Here is a 23,201-nt window from a genome sequence, read left to right as displayed (position 1 = left end):
AAGAATCATGTGTTCCATTATTGGGAGGAGGTGTCAGTAGTACCCAGCCTGCATAGATATAGTGTCTCTTCACCTCGTTTTCCAGAAAACAGAAATTTTCCATTCAATAATTGTTAAATTGCTGAGAATTTAACATGCTACATAGTTTAAGGAGGTCCTTGGTTTTGAGATACTGCAACTATAAACCGCTCATGCTCATCATAAATATCTTCCGAGCAATTGTTAACAAATTAGTATACATGCCAAAATGTTGTATACATAATCCTCTAAAGCAGCAGTTGGAGAAAAAATTACAGTAAATTGGCTATTTTTTAAGAACATCTGTGGGAAACATGGAAAAGGTTTTGAAAACTTTTGGACTGTCTTTTTGTAATAGATGTTTTGTAAAAAAAATTTCAGTAACTCAAGTTTGGGGGGATGCAATTTGAAAAACACTAATGTTGAAGTTTGATAATTTATATAAATTTTATATAAATATAAATACCTCAAGGTAGAAAAAATGCTTCTGAAAAAAATGAGATGATTCAATGATTTCTTGCATAGTAGAAACTGCACTTTCTAGCTCATCCAGCTGATCTGCAAAATGCTCGATATGTTTTGAAGACTTCAAAGTAGTCAAAGTTACTTGATTTTCTTCTATAATTTCAAGGATTTCTTCGGTATTTTCAAGTTTATAATAATCTCCATATTTTGATGTAATTATAGTTGCATTCTCCCACGTAGATCTTATATTTTTTATACCCTGAAGAAAATCAAAACATGTAAACACAATTCAAGATAAATAAGGATAGTAGTGCAACACATTTTTAACTACATTATGCAAATTAATAACAATTGAATGAGTATTACCATTTCAACGGTGTATTCATTTGCAGCTTGAGCTGTTACACCTTGAACTTTGCGTAAAGTGTCCTCCATGTCCAAGGTTCTCAGAAATGCAAAAGTGAAATCTTCACTGTTCTGGTCAAATGGTAAATAAAGTTCTGATATTATTTGATCCCAGTGTCTCTGCTGCAAAGTTTCGTTTTGAAGGTTCTTAACAATTTCAAAATACTTGTCCATCTCATCCAGCTTTGAAGTAAGAGAATCCAGCACAGGCCATTTCTTGTCCTATAGAAATGTGTAGTATGTGTATTGCACTTAAAAACTGTTATAATGCAGCCTACGTGCCATGCCTTCCCTTAGTTGCAGGGTTGAAGGTTTTGACTCATGGCAGTTTTTGACACTTTAAACCTGTCACATGTCAAAACCTCAAACATTGCTTTTCAATATAAAAATTCCCATTGAAAATATGCACATTGATTGCATGTAATGTCTAAAATGACTATGTTATACAAAGAATAAGTACTTAATATGATTGTAAAATAATTTTCTACTTTCTACAGAATTATTTTGGACAACATAATGTATTTTTTCTTGTAAAATATACGTTTGAATAGAGCACAACATAAAAGCTGAAGAGAAAAACTGTGCAATGCGATTTCTTCAATTTGAGATGATTCTTGACCTTCCAAAATTTCTTATATATGTATAGATATACTGCTTATATATATATAGATATACTGCTTATATATGTATAGATATACTGCTTATATATGTATAGATATACTGCTTATATATGTATAGATATACTGCTTATATATGTATAGATATACTGCTTATATATGTGTATAGATATACTGCTTATATATGTATAGATATACTGCTTATATATGTATAGATATACTGCTTATATATGTATATATATAAATATCTGCTGCACTCTTTTTATAACACATAGGTGTTTAAAAAGTTATTTTATACCCCATATATATATTGCTGATTTCTGTCATTAAATTATCAAGATATAATCACTGACACTTAAAACAATACCCTTATTGTGTGCATAACATGAGAATATATCTAGCAATCAAAATACTAAATTGTAGGACTGAAATGTCCTATAATTTGGTAGTGCTGTCTGGTATATGATGCTTAAGAAACTCCTGCAACTTATTCTTAGTGCAAAAGTAAAAATGTTTGACTACAGTATAGTTATTGTAGCTATAGTATCATATACAGTGGGACCGGTTTATAATAAAATAAAAAAAAAAACAGTGAATTTGTTCACATTATATGTGAACTTCATTATACCTGCATTAGCTTGGAAAATGGTACGATTAAGCAAAATAAAACATTATTTACAAGCATATGTTCATTTTTTAAATAATATAAGTACTTTAAAAATAAATTTTTATAAAAATTAGTTCCATATATTTAAAAAAAATTGAAATTTGATAGAAATTTACCAAAATTACAAATGCGTGAACAAAATTATGTTAATCATTACTAGTTTATTTTTCGTTGATATGATTTTGGATGTTGAATGTTTTGTGTTAAAAACATATTTGCCTAATGAACATGCTGAACCTAAAGTCTTTTTAGTAGGGTCCTGAGCAGTGGAACATACGTATGGTGTAACTAACTTTTTTGCAAACAATGTGAGAGCTGCCTCCAAATCAGCATATATGATCTGTTTTCTGAATCATTTTTTACAGATATTCAGATAACCATTCGATTCTTCTTTTCTCTTAATAGCAATTTCTCTTAAATTCCTCTTTGCTCATCAAAATCGTGAATAGCGAACTTCTATAAAATGAATTGTAATAATGATTGTAATAATCTCAAATTTCATTGATACCTCACTTTTTGTTTGGTTTTGGCTTTAAGTCAATTGTATTGCTTCAATTTTAAAAGCTGTAGAAAGCGCTTTGTGCTTGGACATTTTGAAAATTTACTCGCAAATGATAACACAACCAACGCCTGAATCTAGCTAAAGAAAAGTGGCAAACTGGGATGTAGAAAATGTTTTAGACCTGTGGGTGCTTGAATCGACTTTTATGTAGGAAACCTGTATTTCTGAATCAATTCTGGGGCTACTCTGATGCATGATAAAAAATATTGTGGGGAGCATCCCCACAGTACACTGGCTCTGACGCCACTGGTGGCAAATGCAACAAAGGTGTTTGGAGATTATGGTCTTAAGAATAAAATAACCTTTCTCTTCTTTCTTCCAAGACTTTTTTCAAGCAAAATTGGACTCAATGAAAAACAATAACAAAAAAAAATTAATAATAATAAGCAAAGAAGATTTTACAATAAGTACCAAAAAACGCACCAATAGGAAAATTTGCACCAATTTTCCTTCCAGGAAAAAAAAAAGAGGAACATTTTCAGCAGTAACTAAGCATGGTAGAGAGGTAAATATTTAGATAAGAATAAAAATAAATTCTCGAAAATTCTTGTTTGAAAATCAGCTGGAAATTCATTACAGGTGCACGTTGATGAAATCAATGTTGGTTTTAGGCAATCACAAAGTAACACAGATAAGCAATACAAAATTCACAGGACATGGAAAAACTTTGTTATAAGTGAAAATGTGTAATATCTGTGTTTGTTATAACCTGGTCCGACTGTATTTACTAGCATTTATAATGTAATGATTTGCATTAAAATTGAAGCTGTATCCAAATGTGCAAACAATGCTTTGGATATCAAGTCTTGCCAGCTCTGCTTTGATTGAAAATACTTTTAATTTCAAACTTTGGATTTATGCAACCTGTGCTAAGAAATTTTTAGGTGAGAATAAATGAGTTTAATTAGTGTATTAACAGACATTGCATTAGAATTTTTAATATGAATTAAAATTTTGAGCAGCTCAGAAAATTTAAAACATCAAAATATATATGTTTTCTCAGTGTAATTACATAATTCAAAGTATTAAACACTTCAATCTACATAAAAGTAAGTATTTTGTTATCTATCATATCCATCAGGCTCAAAAACTATTTGAGAAAATTGACAATAAGTTTATGACTTTTTTAAAACCGAGTTGGTTTCCGTCCAAAACCTAACCCTGATGCCCTATCACACATATTTTGAATAGACAGCTCTATTTTGTTTAACAAATTGAATACAGGTATAATGAGTAGTTTATATAAATAAACCATAAAATTATATTTTATATGTTCTAGACCCTTTTTATGTCAAAAAAATTCAAAATTGCAAATTATAATTAATATTTAGTTCTAATTATTGTAATAAATTAATGTTTAAAAATAAAATGTAATGTGCAAAAAAAAAGCTTTTCATCATTTTGTATACTTATTGTGTTCAAAACATCATCCAAAAACATTCATTTAGGTTTTTGGCAGTTCAAACCATATTTTGACATGACAAATGTCAAAAACTGGTGTTTGACATGACAGGTGTCACAAACTCAACCCTGTTAGTTGCTGCCTTGAAAATACATTTTGAAATTGCTGAAGGTTTCGATGGTTACTGGATATTATAGCGAACCCATTATTGCATTCTTTTGAGACTGTTATTCCAATAAATCTCATCAAGGTCAAGTCTTAAAGGCAGTCTAAAACCCTCAAATCACTCAAATCTCATGTGCTACATTCACAATTACAGTCAGACTCATTTATAACTAAGTTGGAAAAAACAGTGAAAATATTCTTTATACGTGAGCTTTGTTGTAACCATTTTGATAAGCATAGGTAACCAATATGAAATGCATTGGAAATGGAAAAACTTTGTTACATGCAAAAATGCATAACATCTATGTTCGTTATAAGCGAGTCCAACTGTATTTCCATTTAATTGAAAAAACTTAGTCAGGCCCCAATATAATGAACTCTGATTCAACAAATTCCTTAATTTAATTCATTTTTTCTGAAATTCTGGCAAAATCAAATGTCAAACTTCACTTTTTAACAAATAGAAACCCTCAACATAACAAATTTTTTTTTAACTATCCTTAATTTTTAGAGAGAGATAGATGGCTTTTTCTCAGCTCAAGATATCAAAGAAACAAATATTTTCTGGATATTATGCTGAGTTGAACTCTGAAAGAAAAGTTATCTTGTCTTCGCCGGGACTTGATTCCAGGTCCTCTTGCATACCATCTACACCACTGGAGGCACAACCCTGCTTTCCTTATTTTAGCACTGTGGCATGAGGCGCTGAAGTAGAGGCATTGGTAGCCTTTCTTAACTTCAGGAAATGGTTCCAGGTGAGATGGCTTTTATTACCTGGCCATTCCCTGAAGTTAAGAGAGGCTACTAATGTCTCTACGCATCAGCACCTAATGCCACAGTACATGAAATAAAGACAGGGTCGTGTCTCCAGTGGTGTAGATGGTAGCATGCTTGCTCGGTATACAAGAGGGCCTGGGTTTGGCCCCGGCAGAGACAAAATGACTGTTCTTTCCAAGTTCACCTCACTATATCATCCAGAAAATATGTGTTTCCTTGATATCATTTTTTTTTTCTTTCTTATTTCCAGATTGAACTTCCCAGGATTCTACACACAACTCTTCTTTAGAGAAAAACAAAAAGGGGGAGTAGGAATCTGTTCCTCTTTGAGTAAAGAAAATAATAAAGCTATAGTAGAGTGTGCGTGGGAAGGTTTCAGCGGCAAATTCTTGTATACTAATATCATAGCTGCCAAGTTTAGAGAATGAGAATTCTGGAAGTTTTCTTGTGGATCCAAAAAAATTCCATACAAAAATAAATGTAGAGGGGATCTTTTTAAACATTTTAGGGATTTTTCATTAGTAAAAGGGAAATTTTGGGGATATTTTCCCGTTGCAAAAACCATGACTGCAAGCCATCGCTAATCATGGCCAACCAGTAGGTTAAAGTCCTTGGGTTTAATTACTTCTTAAAAGTCAAATCTCGCAGACCAAAAAATCTCAGTCGGGCCTGAAACAGGACATATGGATAAAGCAGATACAAGTGATTGTGCCAATTTTGGATTTTGAAAGGCTGGATTGATGCTTGCTCATTGGCAAATTTTGTGTTTTCAACCCAAAATTTAAATATTTTTTTGTGATTAGACGAAATTGCGACAATTTACATAACACTTATGAAGTAGCAGTTTTTTTTCGGGTAAATTCTTGGGAAATAATTTTTTCCCTAAATGTAGGAATTTTTTACAATCACAGGCGAAATTTGTGAGATAAAAGAATTTTTTGGGAGTCCGGGAGATAGAGTAGAAGTTTGGGAGCCTCCAGGAAAATCAGGATACTTGGGAGCTATGCAATATGATAAACCATTATGTTGTTGGCATGGTTTAGATTTCAGTACAGAAGTAAAGTTATTCCAAGTTTGTGCTCTGTTTTGACAAGAAAATAATGGTCATCTGAAGAAAAAATTTTTTTCGGGTTATTGAAAAAATTACAATTTCAACAGAATTTAATGAAAATGTTGGACGTACCAAAACTTTATCAAGCAATTTTTTCATGGATCCTGATTTTGTTCTTAAGTTAATCCTATTTTTTTTAATGGTCAGAAATAAGTTGTAACAGCAACCTCAAAGCAAGAACTCTTAAAATTTGCAGTTTCAAGTGTGTTTATGTTCCTGATAAATTTGACCCTGATTTAACGAATAAAATTGTCTGTTTTTTTCTGATTTGTTAAATCAGGGTTTGACTGCACATATAATCTAATGTATCCAATGAGATGTCTGCTGCCGATATGGATGATATGTGAAAAAAATAAAATTCCTTTAAGCAACAGGGTTTTCAATTAGGAATATTCTTAATTTGATGTTAGCAAGAAAAGTCTACATTTTAACATAGCAAAATTTTTCATTTCAAAACTATTACATATGTTATACACTGATTGGGAAAAAGAAGTTTTACTTCAATTTTGGTTATCAAACTCGAACACTGCTCTTGAAGTTCGAAGATCTTTTGCTCTTTTGATGAAGCGTCAAATCGTAGAACTTGTTCAGAATCCCATGAACTAACACTATTTTCATAATCCTCAACATATTTCCATGCCATAGTTACATCATCCAAAGACTACAAAAAAAAAACAACACTTAATTAGCAACACACTGTCAAATATAAAACTTCCTTTACTGTAAAAGAAACTTTTTCTCTCTTGAGTTTTTTATAGCTGAAAGTATCTAACAATTAAATTTTAGTAATACATTGCAACTTAAATAAATCAGATAGGAAACAATACTTTTTCAATAGCAAACAATGCTTTGATTATCTGGCAAAAGTAAAATATTGTTAGCTTTGTTTTTGAAAAAAATATGGAAAGAGATAAAGAGAATTCCACAAGCAACTTAAGATGTTCTTGAGAGCTAGTTAAATGTCCTTGTCTCGTTCAGGCTCAGAGAACATTGCAATTCATCAAAACTAGTGTTGCTGAAGATCTTTGTGACAAAGCTGAGCTGCAAAGCAAAGAATGAACAAATTGCCTGTATTTATTTATACAAAGTATATGGGAATTGGACTATAATTATTGGAGCACTATTTTTTTATAGTTCTTAACCAAGGGTCCATAGACACACCCCTTTCCCCCCCCCTTGCTTCTTGAGGAGGTTTCAGGGGAAGGGTCTGTGAAAATTAAGTAAATAAACTTATTTATTTTATATTATTTTATACTGAATGTTATTTTGTGAAGGGGTCCATGTCCTTCATTTTATTGATACATGGGGAGGCGAGTCTGCAAAAAGCAAAAATTAAAAAAAAAACAACCCTGGTATAGAGGATACTGTACTTAATAGAATAATGCATTTTCAATTATCCGAAAAAATTTTGATTTACCATCAGTATAATTAAAAATACTGCCAGTGTATAAAGAGTTGAGTAAGCTATCACTAAAATTTTGTCTTCAGTATTTGCAAGCTGGTGAGAATGTTCTGTTTTTTTTTATAGCATATTTCTTCATATGAAAAATTCAAGAAAATTTTGTTCCAATTCAATAAAATAACTGAATATTTACTTTCTCCAAGTGAGTTAGACACTGTAAAGGACTAGAAATGATATCGAAGAACTTGGAATCAATTGCAGCTTTTCTCTCCAAAGACTGGAGCTCATGTAAACTATTCTTGTATGATGATATTTTTCTGAATGCTTCTGTAAACTGCTGGTTATAGTCAAAAGGGCCATTTTCATCAAAGTCTTTATGCAATAGGTTGGAATTATTGTTTAAGTCAGAAGTAAAGTCCAAAAACTGATGCTGGAAAGATGCCTGCAATAAAGACATTTTTAGAATCAGAATTTTAACAATCGCAAAGTCTATCACAATGTTCATGAATTTTTTTTTTCTTATGGATCTTAGTGAAATAAAACTCAAGATTAAATCATGTTTGTGAACAGAAGTATATACCACAAAATATATATTAAAGTACCAAAACATACCTGAATTTTCTGAAGCTTGACATGCTCATTACTGAAAAGTGTCTCCAAATCCATCCACTGATCCCTCAAACTAAAGAGTTGTTCATATATCTAAAATAAAAAGAAAAGTTTGAAATGCTTGATTATTTTCCAAGAAAATGAATATGAATATGAATGGAATGTGAATATGACATGAATATGAATGGTTATGATGGCAGAGAAAAAGATGATTAAAATTACAAATATCTAATTATTCAAACACAAATATATTTTCAAATAAAGTTGAACCCTACCCTGATTTAGCACAAATCAGATAAACCCAACATTTTTATTTGTTAAATCAAGGAAACTCCTTACTTTTGGGTTGAGATAAAACAGAGATATATACTGGAACGTCTAAAAATTTCATTAAATAGGGAAATTTATTGAATCATAGATTGTAGATTGTTATACAGGGTGCCGGTAAATCCCAATTCAGCCTTTATGTCATTAACCGTTAGCTATAGAGGTATGGTTCAAGTTAAAATTTTTTTTTTTAATCATCCTGTATCAGTTTTGAGAGCGAAAATAGCGTGTCACAAAATAAAAAAAGTAGTTTTTATACAGTCCCCTTGTTCTCTAACTTTAAAAGTAGTTACTTTGTCTCTTCAAAGTCAAATAAAAAATCTATAACTGCAATATTCGCTGAGATATTTGAATCCAACGTGCTTGTCCATTAGTTTATGCCATTTTTGCTACCTTTTCTCCAATTTTTGGATTCAAATATCTCAGCAAACATTGCTGTTAAAAAAATCTATGTTGGCTCAGAAGAGACAGGGCAGCAACTTTCTAATTGGAAATTAGGGGGGGGGGAATCATATAAAAATTTAGATTCTTTAATTTGCGACACGCTGTATTTTAACTCCCGAAACTGATATAGGGTGATTTCTAACATATTTTGAAATTTTTTTTAAATGGAGCCATACCTCTGCGATGAATGGATGATGAGATAAAGGCTGAATCAGGACCCACGAGACACCCTATATAGTGGGGGAGAGGGTCTGACTATTGAAATCTAAATAAACACCATACAGTATTCGATAGTGAACTTTATGAGTGGTGTCTTGTGCATGTATTTTTTGATTGCCTCCTAAGAATGAGGCAAAATTTTAACTGTCAAATTTTTTAGAACAGGTTTTGGAATAATTTTCCAGCATGTCTGCAAATCATTACAGTCTAACATGTTTAATATGAGCACGGTTGAAACAAGATGACTGCTAATATCAGCATTTATCAAATAATTTGCTCACTATTAAATTATATCACAAATTTTATGCTTTTTAAGAACAAACTTTTTTACACCTATCAAGTACATTTTCTTTACAAAATTTAAAGCACGTGGAAAGAACAAATCAAAACCAGTGACTATTTTCCTGAAGACTTCTTTTGATGGATCATTTAGCATGATCAGTAAGAAAATGGCCCAAGCTTAATGTTAAAATCTAAAACAGGTAATAGATATAAACATCAAAATGAATGTTCATATAAAATGAAACAACAAACATGAAAATTTGTTGCTCTTCAAATATTTCGGTAGATTTATCCTTTATCTACCAGATTTTGAAAAGCAGAATAAGGGGGAGAATGATAAAAAAATATAATGATAATAATAAATGATTATTATGTAAATTCATTTTGTAGGTCAATTTGGTTCTAATTAAAGATTAAAAAAAATAAAACACATACTGTTTTTCATACAATTAGTTAGTATATAACAAATTATCTAAAATTGATAAAAGGCTAAACTGGTTGTCTTAGTGTGGGAAAAACACTTTTGGTCTCTCACAAGGTACTGCCATATTTTGCGAAGGAGCATCTAGTTACACAATGCAACAAACATGTTATGGAGAAGTCCTCAATTCACTCTTTCTGACTAAGAACTTCAGCATGCATTTAAAGAGAACCATATCATCATCTTATAATGAAAACCTCATACATCGAAAATTTTCAACTTTACAGGAAGATTAAAAAAAATGGATGGGATGTCTCAATAAATAACACAAAAGGAGCTTTTTTTTCTTTATAGAGAGCAGATTTTTTTTTTTTCAAAAGTTGTAATAGGTGAGATATGATGTTCTCAATGTAAAACTTTCAAAAAGTCATTTTCGAAAAAAAAATTTATATAAAAGGTTTCCATTATAAAGTGATGGCATATAGATTTGGTAGACAATATGTTTATCATAATGCTTTATTATGTTTCTTCAATTAGTATGAGACTACTCATTAATTTTCTCAATCACATAACAGTCAATAGCTAGCCTTATTCCTTACTTGTATTTACCAAGTACAACTGAATAAATTTGAATGGAAACAATTGCTTAAATAAAAACTCTCAAATCAAAATGGTTTCCCACATGATGTTAGCATAACACAAGTTCCAATCAAAAGTAATGCTATAACATCTTTCCAAGAAAAAAAGTGGATAAAAATGATGTAAGAGTGTAAAACTATTAGTTGCAAAGCATGTAACTGAAAAGGAACTGAAATTGTGAATGTTGTATTTTGCTGGCACATACGATGCATATCCTAATTTTCGTACAAATTTTGTGCACCTAATCAAATGGTTGTTACCCAAATACAAGATGCAGCTGTTTTTTTCTAACTTATTCAGTGTTATTTTGTGCTTTCTTAAAATGAAAAAGCCTGTCGTGTACTGTATATGTCAACAAACACTGTGATTAAAATCAAACTAATTTACCTTTGGGTCAGATATCAAAGCAAACTTTGAGAGTGAAACAAAATTCTGATACAATGGTACGAAAACAGGAAGCATCCTTTCTGATATCTCTATCGCATTTTCCAAATACTGAATGCTACATTTCAACTGAGTTAGAGAACTTGGATTTTGGCTGAATCTGAGTAACAAAAATTAAAAATGAAACTGAAAACATTCTTCCCAATAAAACAATTATCATGTAATATATTTTAGCCATTTGCCAAAAAAACTTACCAAATAAAGCATAAAACAAGGTTACTCATAATTTTGCATTCAATTTCACATAGAACTGACCAAATAGATTTTATAGCTATGTCATATAAAGAGCAGTGTCTTTATGATAAAGAAAGCATCTGAAAAAATTGTATTTGATGAAGATTCTGCAAAACTGAAAAATTTCCTTGGAATCCGCAAAAGAGCTTCTTGTTCAGTTTCATTGATGATAAAATTAATGGAAACTTTCAGAATTATGTCTTACTAGCTATAATGCCCAGTGCAGCCCAGATTTTTTTTAATTACTGAGACGATTGAAAAGTGACCAACCATTATTAAGGAATAAACTATAATACATAATCGGGAAGCATTAAAGAAGCGACTAACCATTTTAAAGGCATATGCATGCCTTAAACACATTGCTAGGGAACCACGGTAACCAAAGTAAACATTAAAGTGATTGTTGAGGTTCAGAAACCGTTGTTGCCCGACAGCTTTTTGGGCATTTGCCCAGCTCTGAAAAAGCCAGCTCTCTTTTAAGTAACCTATCGTTCAATCCAGGTCCCATTTCCTACATATACTCAAAATTTGGCAACGATAGATCTAACATTGTAGATCTGTATAGAGAACATAGACTAAAAATCACTCTCTTGAAAATCTCTAGAAAATCTAATGTGAAAATATGAAGCTAGAGAGCATGAATAAAAAGTATTCACACATATAGTTGCATTTCAATTTTTTTTTTTTTCTGGATTTTGAAATTTTATCAGACATAGAATTTTCACATATATTATACTTATAACACTCACTTTTCTTTTGTAACATAAAGGAAAGTTTGAGCACTTTGAAGGTTCCTGCATGAGATTTCTAGAAAAAGTGAGCCAAGAATGTCTTTCCATTCTTGTCCTAAGGCATAAGCTGCTTCTTGCAATGGTTGATTGTCGATGATGCAAAAATATATGATTTTATACCTCTCCATAGTCAAGATTGTATCTGCTGATGTCAAGAATCTGAAATTTGTTTGACAAAAAAAAAATCTTGACTCTAATCTCAAGCACTGTTAGTTTTGAAAGACTGTAATAAAACACTGATACAGATCACAAAAACTTTCTCACACTTCCTCGCTCTTCAGCAGAAAATCTGCACCAAACTTTCTTGTAAAAAATACAGATGCTCACCTTTGACGAAGGTTGTAGTACTACGGAGCAGAAGTTTCCAACATTTAAGTCCACGCAAAACACTTGATGATTGTTAGATTGTTCCTTTTAGAAACCCATCCCCCAACAAACATTAATTAAATGGTCCTGTAAATATTACTTCCAACATAAATACTTTTAGTGCAACGTCAATGAAATATTTTGCAGTTTTTGATACAACAAAGCTGTATGAAAGCTGATCCACAGAACAGCAGTTGGAATCCCATGCTGTGGAGCCAAAGAAACCAAAAGACCAAATTTTGTCTCAGGCAACTCACTGAAATTTTAGAAATTTCGACGATCCCGCAGGAGAAACCCACCTTCATCATTTAACTTTTGGAATATCTGCAATTTTTTTTAAAGAAAATGATGGGGAAAAGACTTATCTGAATAAGAAAATATGTAAAAGACAACAAACTCACTTTGTTATAGTACTTTCAAAATTCTCTGCAGTCCAAGTTCTTGCCACATAAATATTGAGATAGTCACTCTTGCTAGATACCCAAAGATGTCTGAACTGACCCCAAATACACAAGTACTTTTTAAAAGAATTATCAAGATGTTGAATGGATCCCCTTATCATTCTCAAATGTCTTCTGAAATCTTTTTCTCCTTCAGAATCAGTGTAAAGTGGCAGCTGTGAGAAAATTAAAGAAAAAAAAATAAATTTAAGGTGTCATTTTTTCTTAATCTCTATTGTTATTTTCACTCTATTATTAACAGCACCAGAAAATGCACTTACAAGCATTTATTGGTCACACAAAATCATGACCAATTGGTTAACTAATATAACTCAGTTATGTGTTCCTCCCGGTGAAAGTGTTTACTAGTCTGCACTTTTGTGTGTTACACAAAAAGTATAAGCAGTGGCAACTTCAATTACACTATTGGTACTGCAAAACATGAATGTCACCAGATACCATCACAATAACAAAACTCAAAGTGTTTGAAAATATATTGAAGGGGATTTTGAATAAAGACGAAAAATATACATCATTGTTTGGATTATTTATATTTGGATGATCAGATGTTTTTCAAGTTTGTGGTAACATTCACTCTTATTTCAAACACTCATGAATAGCAACAGCTAGTTAAGCCACCTCTTAGTTTTATATACATTCTTTCAATCAGTTCACATACTTTTATGCTTTAAGAAAAAACAATATTTTACAAAAAAAACAGGGGTGGGGGAATTGTCAAGAAGCTGGCTTTTGTGCATACTGGCAATCACAACATTGAAGAGCATATATTAACAGAAAATTCAGCACAATTATAACAAATAATAATAATGATTATATACAGTTGAATCCATTATAACAAACAAACCAAGAGACCGGAGAAATCACTTCACTATAACAAAATTTTGTTATAAAGGAATTTCAGGTATTTGCATTTCTCCTATGTAAACTTATCTGAGAAAGTTAGGAAAGTGTTCGTTAAAATGAGATTTTTGCTATCACAGTATTCGTTTAAATAGGATTCCACTGTCATAAATGAAAGGGGGAGAACACAAAACACCATACATATAGTTGAAGTTATATCCTTAACTTCAGTTAATCCCAATTATTTGTTTTGCACATGTTAAATTTTATCATTAATCTGTACTTTCACATTTTCCATTTTCATGAAACATAATGGGAATGAGTGCTATATTTTGGTGGATTTATCTGTTTTGATACCATTTGAAATACTTCACCCTGGACCATTTGTCTGCAGTCTTCCCTCTTGACAAAAACATTGGCATTAAATATTTGTCTAAATTTTCATTAGTGTTTCACATTTTTGTTATACATATATCTTACACATATTTACCTTCATATTTTCAGAGACCATAAAAAATCCAACTTTTCTCAAATTTGTGAACACAGACATTATGCTTTCAATCCTGTTTACCAAAGCCTCACATAGTTCAGAAGAGCTAGGCGCAAATGTTATCTAAAACATAAACACATTGGGTAGTTTGTAGGATATTGTACGAAGCATTCAATTCAAAATATACTTTAAGCTATAAATCATATACTTTATAATCAGTAACAGAAAGCAATAAATTAATATATCAGCATGAAATGATATGGTTGCCTGTTCCTTAAGACTTATAATCAAAAAGGGTGTTCATAAAGAGTGTCCAAAAGAATAAAAATTCTGTGGTTGACTCTGAGTAAAATATGAAAAATATCAGCAAAAAAGGAAAATTCAGCTACAATAATGATACCTCTACTAAATAATTACAGAAAATATAAAAAAATAATAAGAAACTTTCTAAACCAAAAATGGCAATTAGTAACGTGTGGGTTTATCTTACTACAATGAATGAAATTTACTCTAACACATTAGAATAAAAATTGGATGAGATATGGGTGATTGAAATCCTTGATTTTTGTCAATTCAACTAACAAGAAAAGGGTCCCAAGATGCCATCCTCAAAAGATTATGAAAAATTTCAAGTGCATTCATCTCACCCAGAAACACATAAAAACAAAAAAATTAGTGGCAGAATTTAATTATTGAAGCCAAAAACTACTAAAAATGATAACAGTCGGCTATACTCATAGCTTCTTGCACCACAGCACCATATGTGCCATAATTGGAATTTGTGCCATTGATTGTGACCATCGGCACACATGTTCAAACGAAGGGCTGTGAAAAAAAAGGTGATCAATTGATAGACTCAAGCACATTGAGTCAGATAAAAATTTAAATGAGGAATTTAATTCTTTCACCTTTGCACTTCTTGTAGTTATTTCTCTCTTTTTTTATTTTCTATGTCTGTGCTGTACCTGATCATGTGTTTATTGAATGACATCCCTCTAACACTCTGGGGAAGGGGGGTTGCAAAATTTTAAAATTAATTCTTGGCTTCTATCAGACGAGGATTCAGAGTGATGTGTTGGTGGGGGGGGGCAATTAATGGGGGCAGCTCAGTGTCCGCAGATGCTAAACATACTTAAAATATAAAAATTAATACTTAAAAAAATAATTAAAATTTTTAATTAATAAAAATGGGAATTGAAATTTTTAATTAATAAAAATGGGAATTGAAATTTAAATTAATAAAAATGTAAATTGATTTAAATTTTAAATTAATTAAAAATTGAAGTAAATCAAAAATTTAAGAAACATTAAAATTTATATTTATAAAAATTATATTTTTTTCAATAAGTAACATACTGATTTAAAAAAAAATTGGTTTGCAACAACCAATGTTCCAATTAATGAATTAGCTGTTTTTGACAATACATTTGGACATTTGTGCTGGCCACCCTCGCAAAAAAAATACCATATGAAAAAAAATTTTGAGGGACCACTGACATATGTAATAATATGTTTGTTTAACATTTATATAAACATTGCAAGGAATTCTGTTGCACATTACAAACTAAAAAAATTGTATTCACAGTATCAAGTGCGATTGTAAAAATGAATGAAAACTTAGAATATAAAAAGACAGCAGAATATCAAAAGCATATGAAGAATTATTATTTTAAAATGTTCCTAGAATCCTACTTTCTTCTCCTTCGCTTAATAAAAATTATGGCTCACAATTAACTAGACAAAAAAAACACAATTAAAAATATATACATACGTGCTATATATATGATACATACAAACTTATAGATAAATGTTTTTTTCCCAGGTTTTCACGTCAAAGTAGATAGATCTTTATTAATTTAATTTTTGGATGTCTGTGAAAGTGTGAAATGCTTCTTTTCGTGACGTTTTGATAACACTTAGGCAAAATAATACAAAATAAAATAAGGATCTCGGTCAACCAGAGGAAATATATTCTGAGAGCTACCTCGGAGACTACAAACCTCTTTTAATAGAGATGATCCCCGAAAATTTGAAGAAAAAGAAGTAATCTTAAGTTTTGGCAAAATCAAAGCAGTTATTATTTAAGTACGTATTTCCAAAGCCTCCTAGATGCCACTAGATGTATCTAGGAGGCTTTGGTACTGAGCAGACACAATGTCAGTTCCTTACCCATAATGAGTCGCTCAAACTTGAAATGACCACATGGTATCAGAATAAAAATAATATTTTTCTCTTGTAGCAAACTATGTTTTGTACAGGAATTCAATAAGGATAATAAAACTTGAGCATCAACTTATTGCATCAATTTGACTATCGTAAACATAACACAGTTTCAATGTAATTTATATGCTACTTATGTATTACCATAGAAATTTGATTTTAACTTCATCTCAAAAGCTAGAGCCAATCTGACAAACTAATGATTTTAAGAGATTACTATTATCTTTTTTTAATGATAACTAAAAGATTTGGAATTAGTACCCTAAACTCACTGAAGTATCTTTGCCAATGATTTACTGTATTCATTTATAACTCACAGTTTCCATGTGATTTATTATATGCTACTAAAGTATTATCATTGAAATTTGATTTTCACTAATATACATATATATATATAATATATATATGTAAGTAATATATATATATATATATAAGTAATATAATATCTAGTATATATATATTAATAATATATAATATAATACTATATTAATAATATATAATATAATACTATATTAATAATATATAGTATAATACTATATTAATAATATATAGTATAATACTATATTAATAATATATAGTATAATACTATATTAATAATATATAATATAATATATATAAATATATCCTAAAATCACTGAAATATCTTCGAGGACAAAATCAGTTTCGAGCAGTGTAATTAAAGCATGGAATTATAACAGTAGTGTAGAATTTGCATGGCAGTTTTTAAGTAAATTTAAAATAAATGAAAAATGTACAATACATTTATACAAAGAAATTAGATGTATATCTGGATGAAAGAAAATGATAAGCTTATCCTAATATTTATAAAATAAAAAGTAAAAAACATGGCGATCATCCTAAATTGTCTTATAGCTACAGATTTTAAGGAACAAAGATCCAGTTTATGGACACTTTCATGGAATAATATTCTAAAATAAAAAATATCAATTACGTATTATGAGACAAATAACCAATTTACCCAAGAATTTTCTTGAATTATTTATCAAATAAATCATTCAGTAATTGATTAAATAAACCATTCAGTAATTGATTAAATAAACCATTCAGTAATTGATTAAATAACCCATTCAGTAATTGATTAAATAAACCATTCAGTAATTGATTAAATAAACCGTGATTTAGGTATTGATTGGTTTGTGAACTACATTGTATGAAGTTGGAAAATTGATCATGAAAAAATTATCATACTTTTCTATCTTTCAAAGTCAAGTTCACTTTCAGTATGGCTGTTACTTTGCTATGGTCACTACAAACAAACAAAGATGACATGCGCTCCAATGAAGCTCCAAAACTCTTTTCCACAGAAGATTTCAACTTATCGTTAACTTGTTCTATAAAATCTTTTACATGTTTGGAAACCTGTGATAAAGGGGGAAAGAGAGAAAATACAGGAAATCAAAGTTATAAGTTATTATGAATTTATTATATAGAATAAATATAACATAGACAAGTGAAACTACACTTGGTCAAGAATTCAAATGGTAGAAAATTCATTCCTTCAGGTAAAAAAAAAAAATTTGCATGAGAATCTCGTGCTATAGAAGTGAAACACCTAGGTTGTTTAACCCCTAGACTGTAGGTTCGAGCAGTGAACGGGAGAATGATAATAAACTGCCTTTGTCTGACAAAGTGTCTAAACCAATGCTCCCTCCAATTTTGTTTTCTTACACTGTGGAATCTCTATTGACATACCACCACCACTAGCCATCTGCTTTTAAAAAGTTCATCACACAATCAGTCATTCTATAGAACCAGTTTTGAGGATAAAGAACATGTTCCACACTTTCTGTGATGGATTTTCTTTCAGTCATAAAATTTCACTCTTATGACACTAAAGAAGTTTCACTTGAAAAAAACCAGATGTAATTTAATTTGGTCCTTCCTGTTTATGTATTGCAGACATTCTTTTTTTACCAATCAAACACAAATATGTGTGACTATTGCCATTAAAACTAACTAAGAGATGGTTACAAAATTTTATATACATAAATAACAATTATGAAAGATGATTATCCATGGGAATGATTGTTTTAATACATAAAATTAGTAAAAACAAAACTTTCAAGACTGTTCAAGTATTGTGGCATATTTGTCTCAGAAAACACATCATACATCAATCACAAAAAGAGTAATTACCTCAGAGTCACTGAATATTTGACCTAGTTGAAGCATCTCCTCATCCAAGGAGTCATAGAGCTGCAATATAACATGCTTCTTTCTATTCATATAGTCATCCTGATTTCAGAAACCAAGCAAACAAATATATTTTTTTAATTTAATAAATATCTGTCCAGTATTTTTATTATCAATATGTATAATAACTCAATTTACTGAGAGAATATATGACCTCCAGATCCGGACGTTCCGCCGAATAGTTTTTTTTTTTAATCAGGGACTTTTGAGATGTTTTTCTCAAACAAAACTCTGTTTCAATCTTTTCTAATACATCAGCCATTTTATTTCTTTTTGTACCACTCATTGTTGGTGTCCACTGCCATTTCAGTGCTTCTGGGAAACAATAGTGGTAACTTTGTATCTCAATGAATGTGATTAGTCAGAAAATAAGCTTTAATCAAAAGATTTTTTCGTTCATATTTCATTTCCCCACGCTGTAGTTAAACTTAGTATTTTAGAACTTGTCCAACGCTTTTTTTCCCAATTGAATTTCTGAACATGTCAAAAATGATGTGGCAGGTAAAAGGAAACATGATACTTTATGTTTGCATGAGAAAGGTGAACTTTTTAAAAGCTAGAATGTGGAACACCAGTACTATGCATGAAATACAAGATGCTAAAAAATTATGCACAATTCGAAATTAAATGAATTTTGGTTATCTAGCCTAGGACTGAATTTGACTTTTCTGCATCATTTTATTCCGTGCATCTTATGAATAATTTTTTGTATCACATTTATCGTTCTCTCACCATGTTCCTTCACTGGGGGAAAACTCATGTGGTGAGATTTGATTTGTATTTTATCTCACAGGTGGCAGCACTTGTGAAGCTGACGCCATCCTAGTGTCACGCGTGAAATTGCGAGATTGGCAACCAAACCATCAAGCGAGCAACATGTCGCTCCCGTAGATTTTTGTTTTGTCTCACCATGTTTCGTGTTGTAAATAAATGACTATTTTAAGAAATTAATTAATTATCCTGCATCTTCATTTTCTACAAAATCATGCAACCTGTCAACCAAAATATAAATTAGAAATTTTTTGGTTTTAATTAAATTTTATGTTACTATACACATATATATATTTCTTTATTAATTTTTTTCAAAGGAAATTATGAATAAAAGTGCTAAAGGAAGTATGTTACTGCTTTAAATATGAAAACTTGAGAAATAAACAAAAGTGGATAAACATAATCCGGAATCACCTAAGTCCAGAGGAGTCTTTTTTTAATTCTTTAGATACCTACACAAAATTTTACGGCATAAAAAATTATAATGGCTGCAATTTATATTTCAGTTGGGATCTGATTATCTGTGCTAATGTAGACCAGACTCACATAGGATAACAAAAAAATCAGATAATCAACCTTATCAGATTTCAAGATTAATTATAATGGATACATAAGTGATGGGGAAAAAGTGTTTATGCAACAATTATTTCAAATCACAGTACATTGCAACCAAAACATAAAATGAATTTAATGTAAAGCTACATTAAGAAAAAAGTTCACTGCATTTTACTTACAATTTAATTTCAAAGCTTGCTCTTATTCGGGGTGCACAAAACCAGTCTGTGAAAGCTGTTTCTAAAACAAATATCAATCCACAAGACATTATAAGTACACCAGGTTGTGGCCAGCGAGTAGTAGCTATCTCCCATGTCTGACAAGCAGACTGAAAAGATTGTGCACCTCCTGCGGTAAGTACTTGAAAAAATAGTCTTGCAATGTCTTCTGAACCAGCCTTTAGCTTCACATGATTATTGAAGATGGTGAAGTAAAATTAATTGAAGAAACCTCACTAATACATAATTTCTATATCTTTTTACTTCAGTAAGTCTGAATGAGAGAGAGTTTGCGTTATTTTTTTCCTCCAAATTAAAATTAAAACTTTTGAGTAAAAAGTCTGGTGAAAGTGACGAACATTTATGATTATCTCAAAGTCATAAAATTTTTGGACAATTTTTTATTTTCTTCAAAAAATATAAATAACTCTGGCCTAATTATAATTTAAATTTGGATAGCTGGTTGAATGTGGCTTTGCATGCCAACAGAAATATGCAATTTCATAGTTGAAAGTATATTGTTGAACAGTACCTGTAATTCTTGGAAATCTGAAAACAGCACAGGTTCAGTAACATCATCTGTGAACATACATTCATTACCGATGCCTTTTATAATAGAGAAAACTTTTTTTGAGGCATCTTTAAACATTTGGATTTCCTTTTGAAGCTGAAAATCAAACAGGAAAATAGAACACAGTTACCAATCGCAATGCAATGTAGCAACAACAAATCTAGGTACCTTCTGTTTGCTCAGAGATACAAGTAGAGTATGTACAAGAACTTTTTCAGCACTAGTTCTCTTTGCACTGTTAGAATTAAAAAAAAAGAAAAACTTTAAATTGACAATGACAATTAATTACATATATTTTTGTGAATATAATTGATGCAAAATACATTCAATTCCATTGCATAGCTTATAGCATAAAGACATAAAAAGGGAGGTTTCCTTAAAAACTTTTTGAAATTAATGCTATTTCACATCACTGCCTAAACCAGTGTTTTTAAACTTGTGGTCTGCAGACTCCCCTCAGAGTCCCTGAGTACTTCGTAAGGGGTCAGCAGGATCATTTTCAATTACTGCAATTGAATTAATGAAACATTTAATGCTATGAAATTATAATTTATTTTTAAAATTTTTTATGATATGCAATTATAAAAAATTTGGGGTTACGCAAAATTGACCTTTGCTACAGGGGGTTCGCATTCATTCGCCTTCACTGCAGAGCCAATAGCCCTGGACAATGAAAATTGAACAAACTGGTTAAAAGAAGCAATGTCTGACTGCATGTGGATTTTCCCCAACACTGTCTGCATATTTCAGGGTTTAAGCTACGGTAGAATTTCTCGCAAAATGTGAAAGAAAATCTTAAATGCATAGAGGAGGTACGAAATGAGTAGACATCAAGCCATCAATAATTAGCATTGTAGCATTTTGCTAAAGCTTTTTCCCCCATTTTCGTTTTTTTGCTAAAGGAATTTTTTATCCAGCTTAAACCCTGCTGCATTTGCTCATACTAAAATATCATAACTTTTCTTTCCCCCCCCCCCCCTTCAAACTTCAAATTATCCAAATTAGTCAAAAAAATTGAATTAAACAAGAAATGTTAACATTAAATTAGCTAGAAAACTCAAGAGGAACTTGCAAAAGTTTGAACCACCCAAAATTTGAATTAACCATGTTCAAATTAACCAAGTCCCACTGTATTATAACTGGTTTTACAATGAGAAAATATCTAATACATAAGTTATAATGATACAAAGAAAATACTCATTTCAAACCAACCTGCTCACAACCAGTTTTGACATCTTTTAGAAATCTGGTGATTCTAGCAAACTGAGTCCAGTTAAGTTTGTTCATGTTGTGGTAAAAGGATTTTCGTAATATTTTCAGCTTTTCTTGGAACATCAGTTGCTCACTTGGTGTTAGCAAATTCACAACTCTGAATTAAAAGACCAAATTTACTTTGTATAGACATAATTATTAATACTAACTCAATAAATACTTAATTACATACATTAGGCAGATCAAAATGACATAATTTGAACTAAATTCATATATAGTATTTGTAGGCGTATAAGACAATTATTTTTCCATATGAAATAGTACTGAAAAAACAGGTCAGATATTGTACATGGTACTAAGCATTGCTTGAGAGTACAAAATATCTGAAAAAACACATGAAAATCTAATATTCAGACAAGTTTGGTAATTAATTTAATCCTAAATTGATAATGTTCGATATTGCACGATTCATCACATGTTTTCACAGTTTTTCATTATGAGCAAAGACACGTGAAATACAATCTGGGTGATAATAAATTTAAGAAAATGTTAATTGATTATTAAAAATTTAAGTAACTGCACCTGTTATACTCTCTAACAACAAACATCACTTTTGTTTTGGCTTTGATAAGTTCAGCATGTATTTGATGAACCGCTTCAGCTTGCATTGGAATTTCGACCTTATTTTTCTCCCAGTACACAAGCTCTTGCAACAATCTTATCATAGACCTAATGAAAAATGAAAACCATAAAAACACAATGTTATCATATTAAACTTCAACAAAATTGACTCAGCAAATTAAAAGAGCAAATAGACATGATACCTCTCATGAATGTTGATGTACAATATTTCTTGGGCCATTTACTGTGGCACTTACATTTTTGAAAACACAATTTTGAAGGACTGGGGCACTTATTCTTATGAGTATGTCAATTTTTGTTTTAAAAAACCACAATCTTCAAGATATTAAATAATACCTAAACATTATCGCATGCCGAATTATTTAAAGAATTTTTTTAGTGGTTTTTCATAGCTCCAACAATTTGTCTGCGAATGAACTACCAAATCATAATTGTGCAAATAATTGTATATTTATTTATTTTTTTTGGTTCCATTACTGAACATGATGTTTTGTCTGCTATAAAAAAACTTGAAAGTCGTAAACGCCAAGGCAATGACTGTATTCCTCCATACATAGTTAAGGGTTGTGGCCATCAAGCTTATATTACTGGAGGGAGTACGATGTCAGCGGTCTTCACCTTGGCAGTGCTGAGAACGGTG

At 30.7% G+C, this 23,201-nt stretch overlaps 1 protein-coding gene across 1 annotated transcript in view; it reads right to left on the bottom strand.

The window, feature by feature from the left end:
- Window positions 1-22,034, bottom strand: part of kl-2 (dynein heavy chain 2, axonemal kl-2) — a 118,637-nt gene extending 96,603 nt beyond the window's left edge. Inside the window, exons 1-13 of the mRNA XM_089234511.1 lie at window positions 21,920-22,034; window positions 20,876-20,942; window positions 18,536-18,634; window positions 17,588-17,758; window positions 14,159-14,281; window positions 12,769-12,983; window positions 11,960-12,160; window positions 10,920-11,076; window positions 8,204-8,293; window positions 7,785-8,033; window positions 6,689-6,850; window positions 850-1,110; window positions 485-742 (exon numbers count right to left, since the gene is read on the bottom strand). Coding sequence (XP_089090637.1) covers window positions 485-742; window positions 850-1,110; window positions 6,689-6,850; window positions 7,785-8,033; window positions 8,204-8,293; window positions 10,920-11,076; window positions 11,960-12,160; window positions 12,769-12,983; window positions 14,159-14,281; window positions 17,588-17,758; window positions 18,536-18,634; window positions 20,876-20,942; window positions 21,920-21,942 — 2,076 coding nt within the window. The 5' untranslated portion in view covers window positions 21,943-22,034. The remainder of the gene's footprint in view (window positions 1-484; window positions 743-849; window positions 1,111-6,688; window positions 6,851-7,784; window positions 8,034-8,203; window positions 8,294-10,919; window positions 11,077-11,959; window positions 12,161-12,768; window positions 12,984-14,158; window positions 14,282-17,587; window positions 17,759-18,535; window positions 18,635-20,875; window positions 20,943-21,919) is intronic.
- Window positions 22,035-23,201: the final 1,167 nt, after the last annotated feature.

This window comes from Pholcus phalangioides, unplaced genomic scaffold, assembly GCF_987345545.1.
Source record: "Pholcus phalangioides strain wild (caught in Gottingen) unplaced genomic scaffold, Ppha-v1.0 ptg000008l_1, whole genome shotgun sequence".
NCBI lineage: Eukaryota > Metazoa > Arthropoda > Arachnida > Araneae > Pholcidae > Pholcus > Pholcus phalangioides.
The sequence above is the reverse complement of the archived record's forward strand: the minus strand, read 5'-3'. Positions and strand labels throughout refer to the sequence as shown.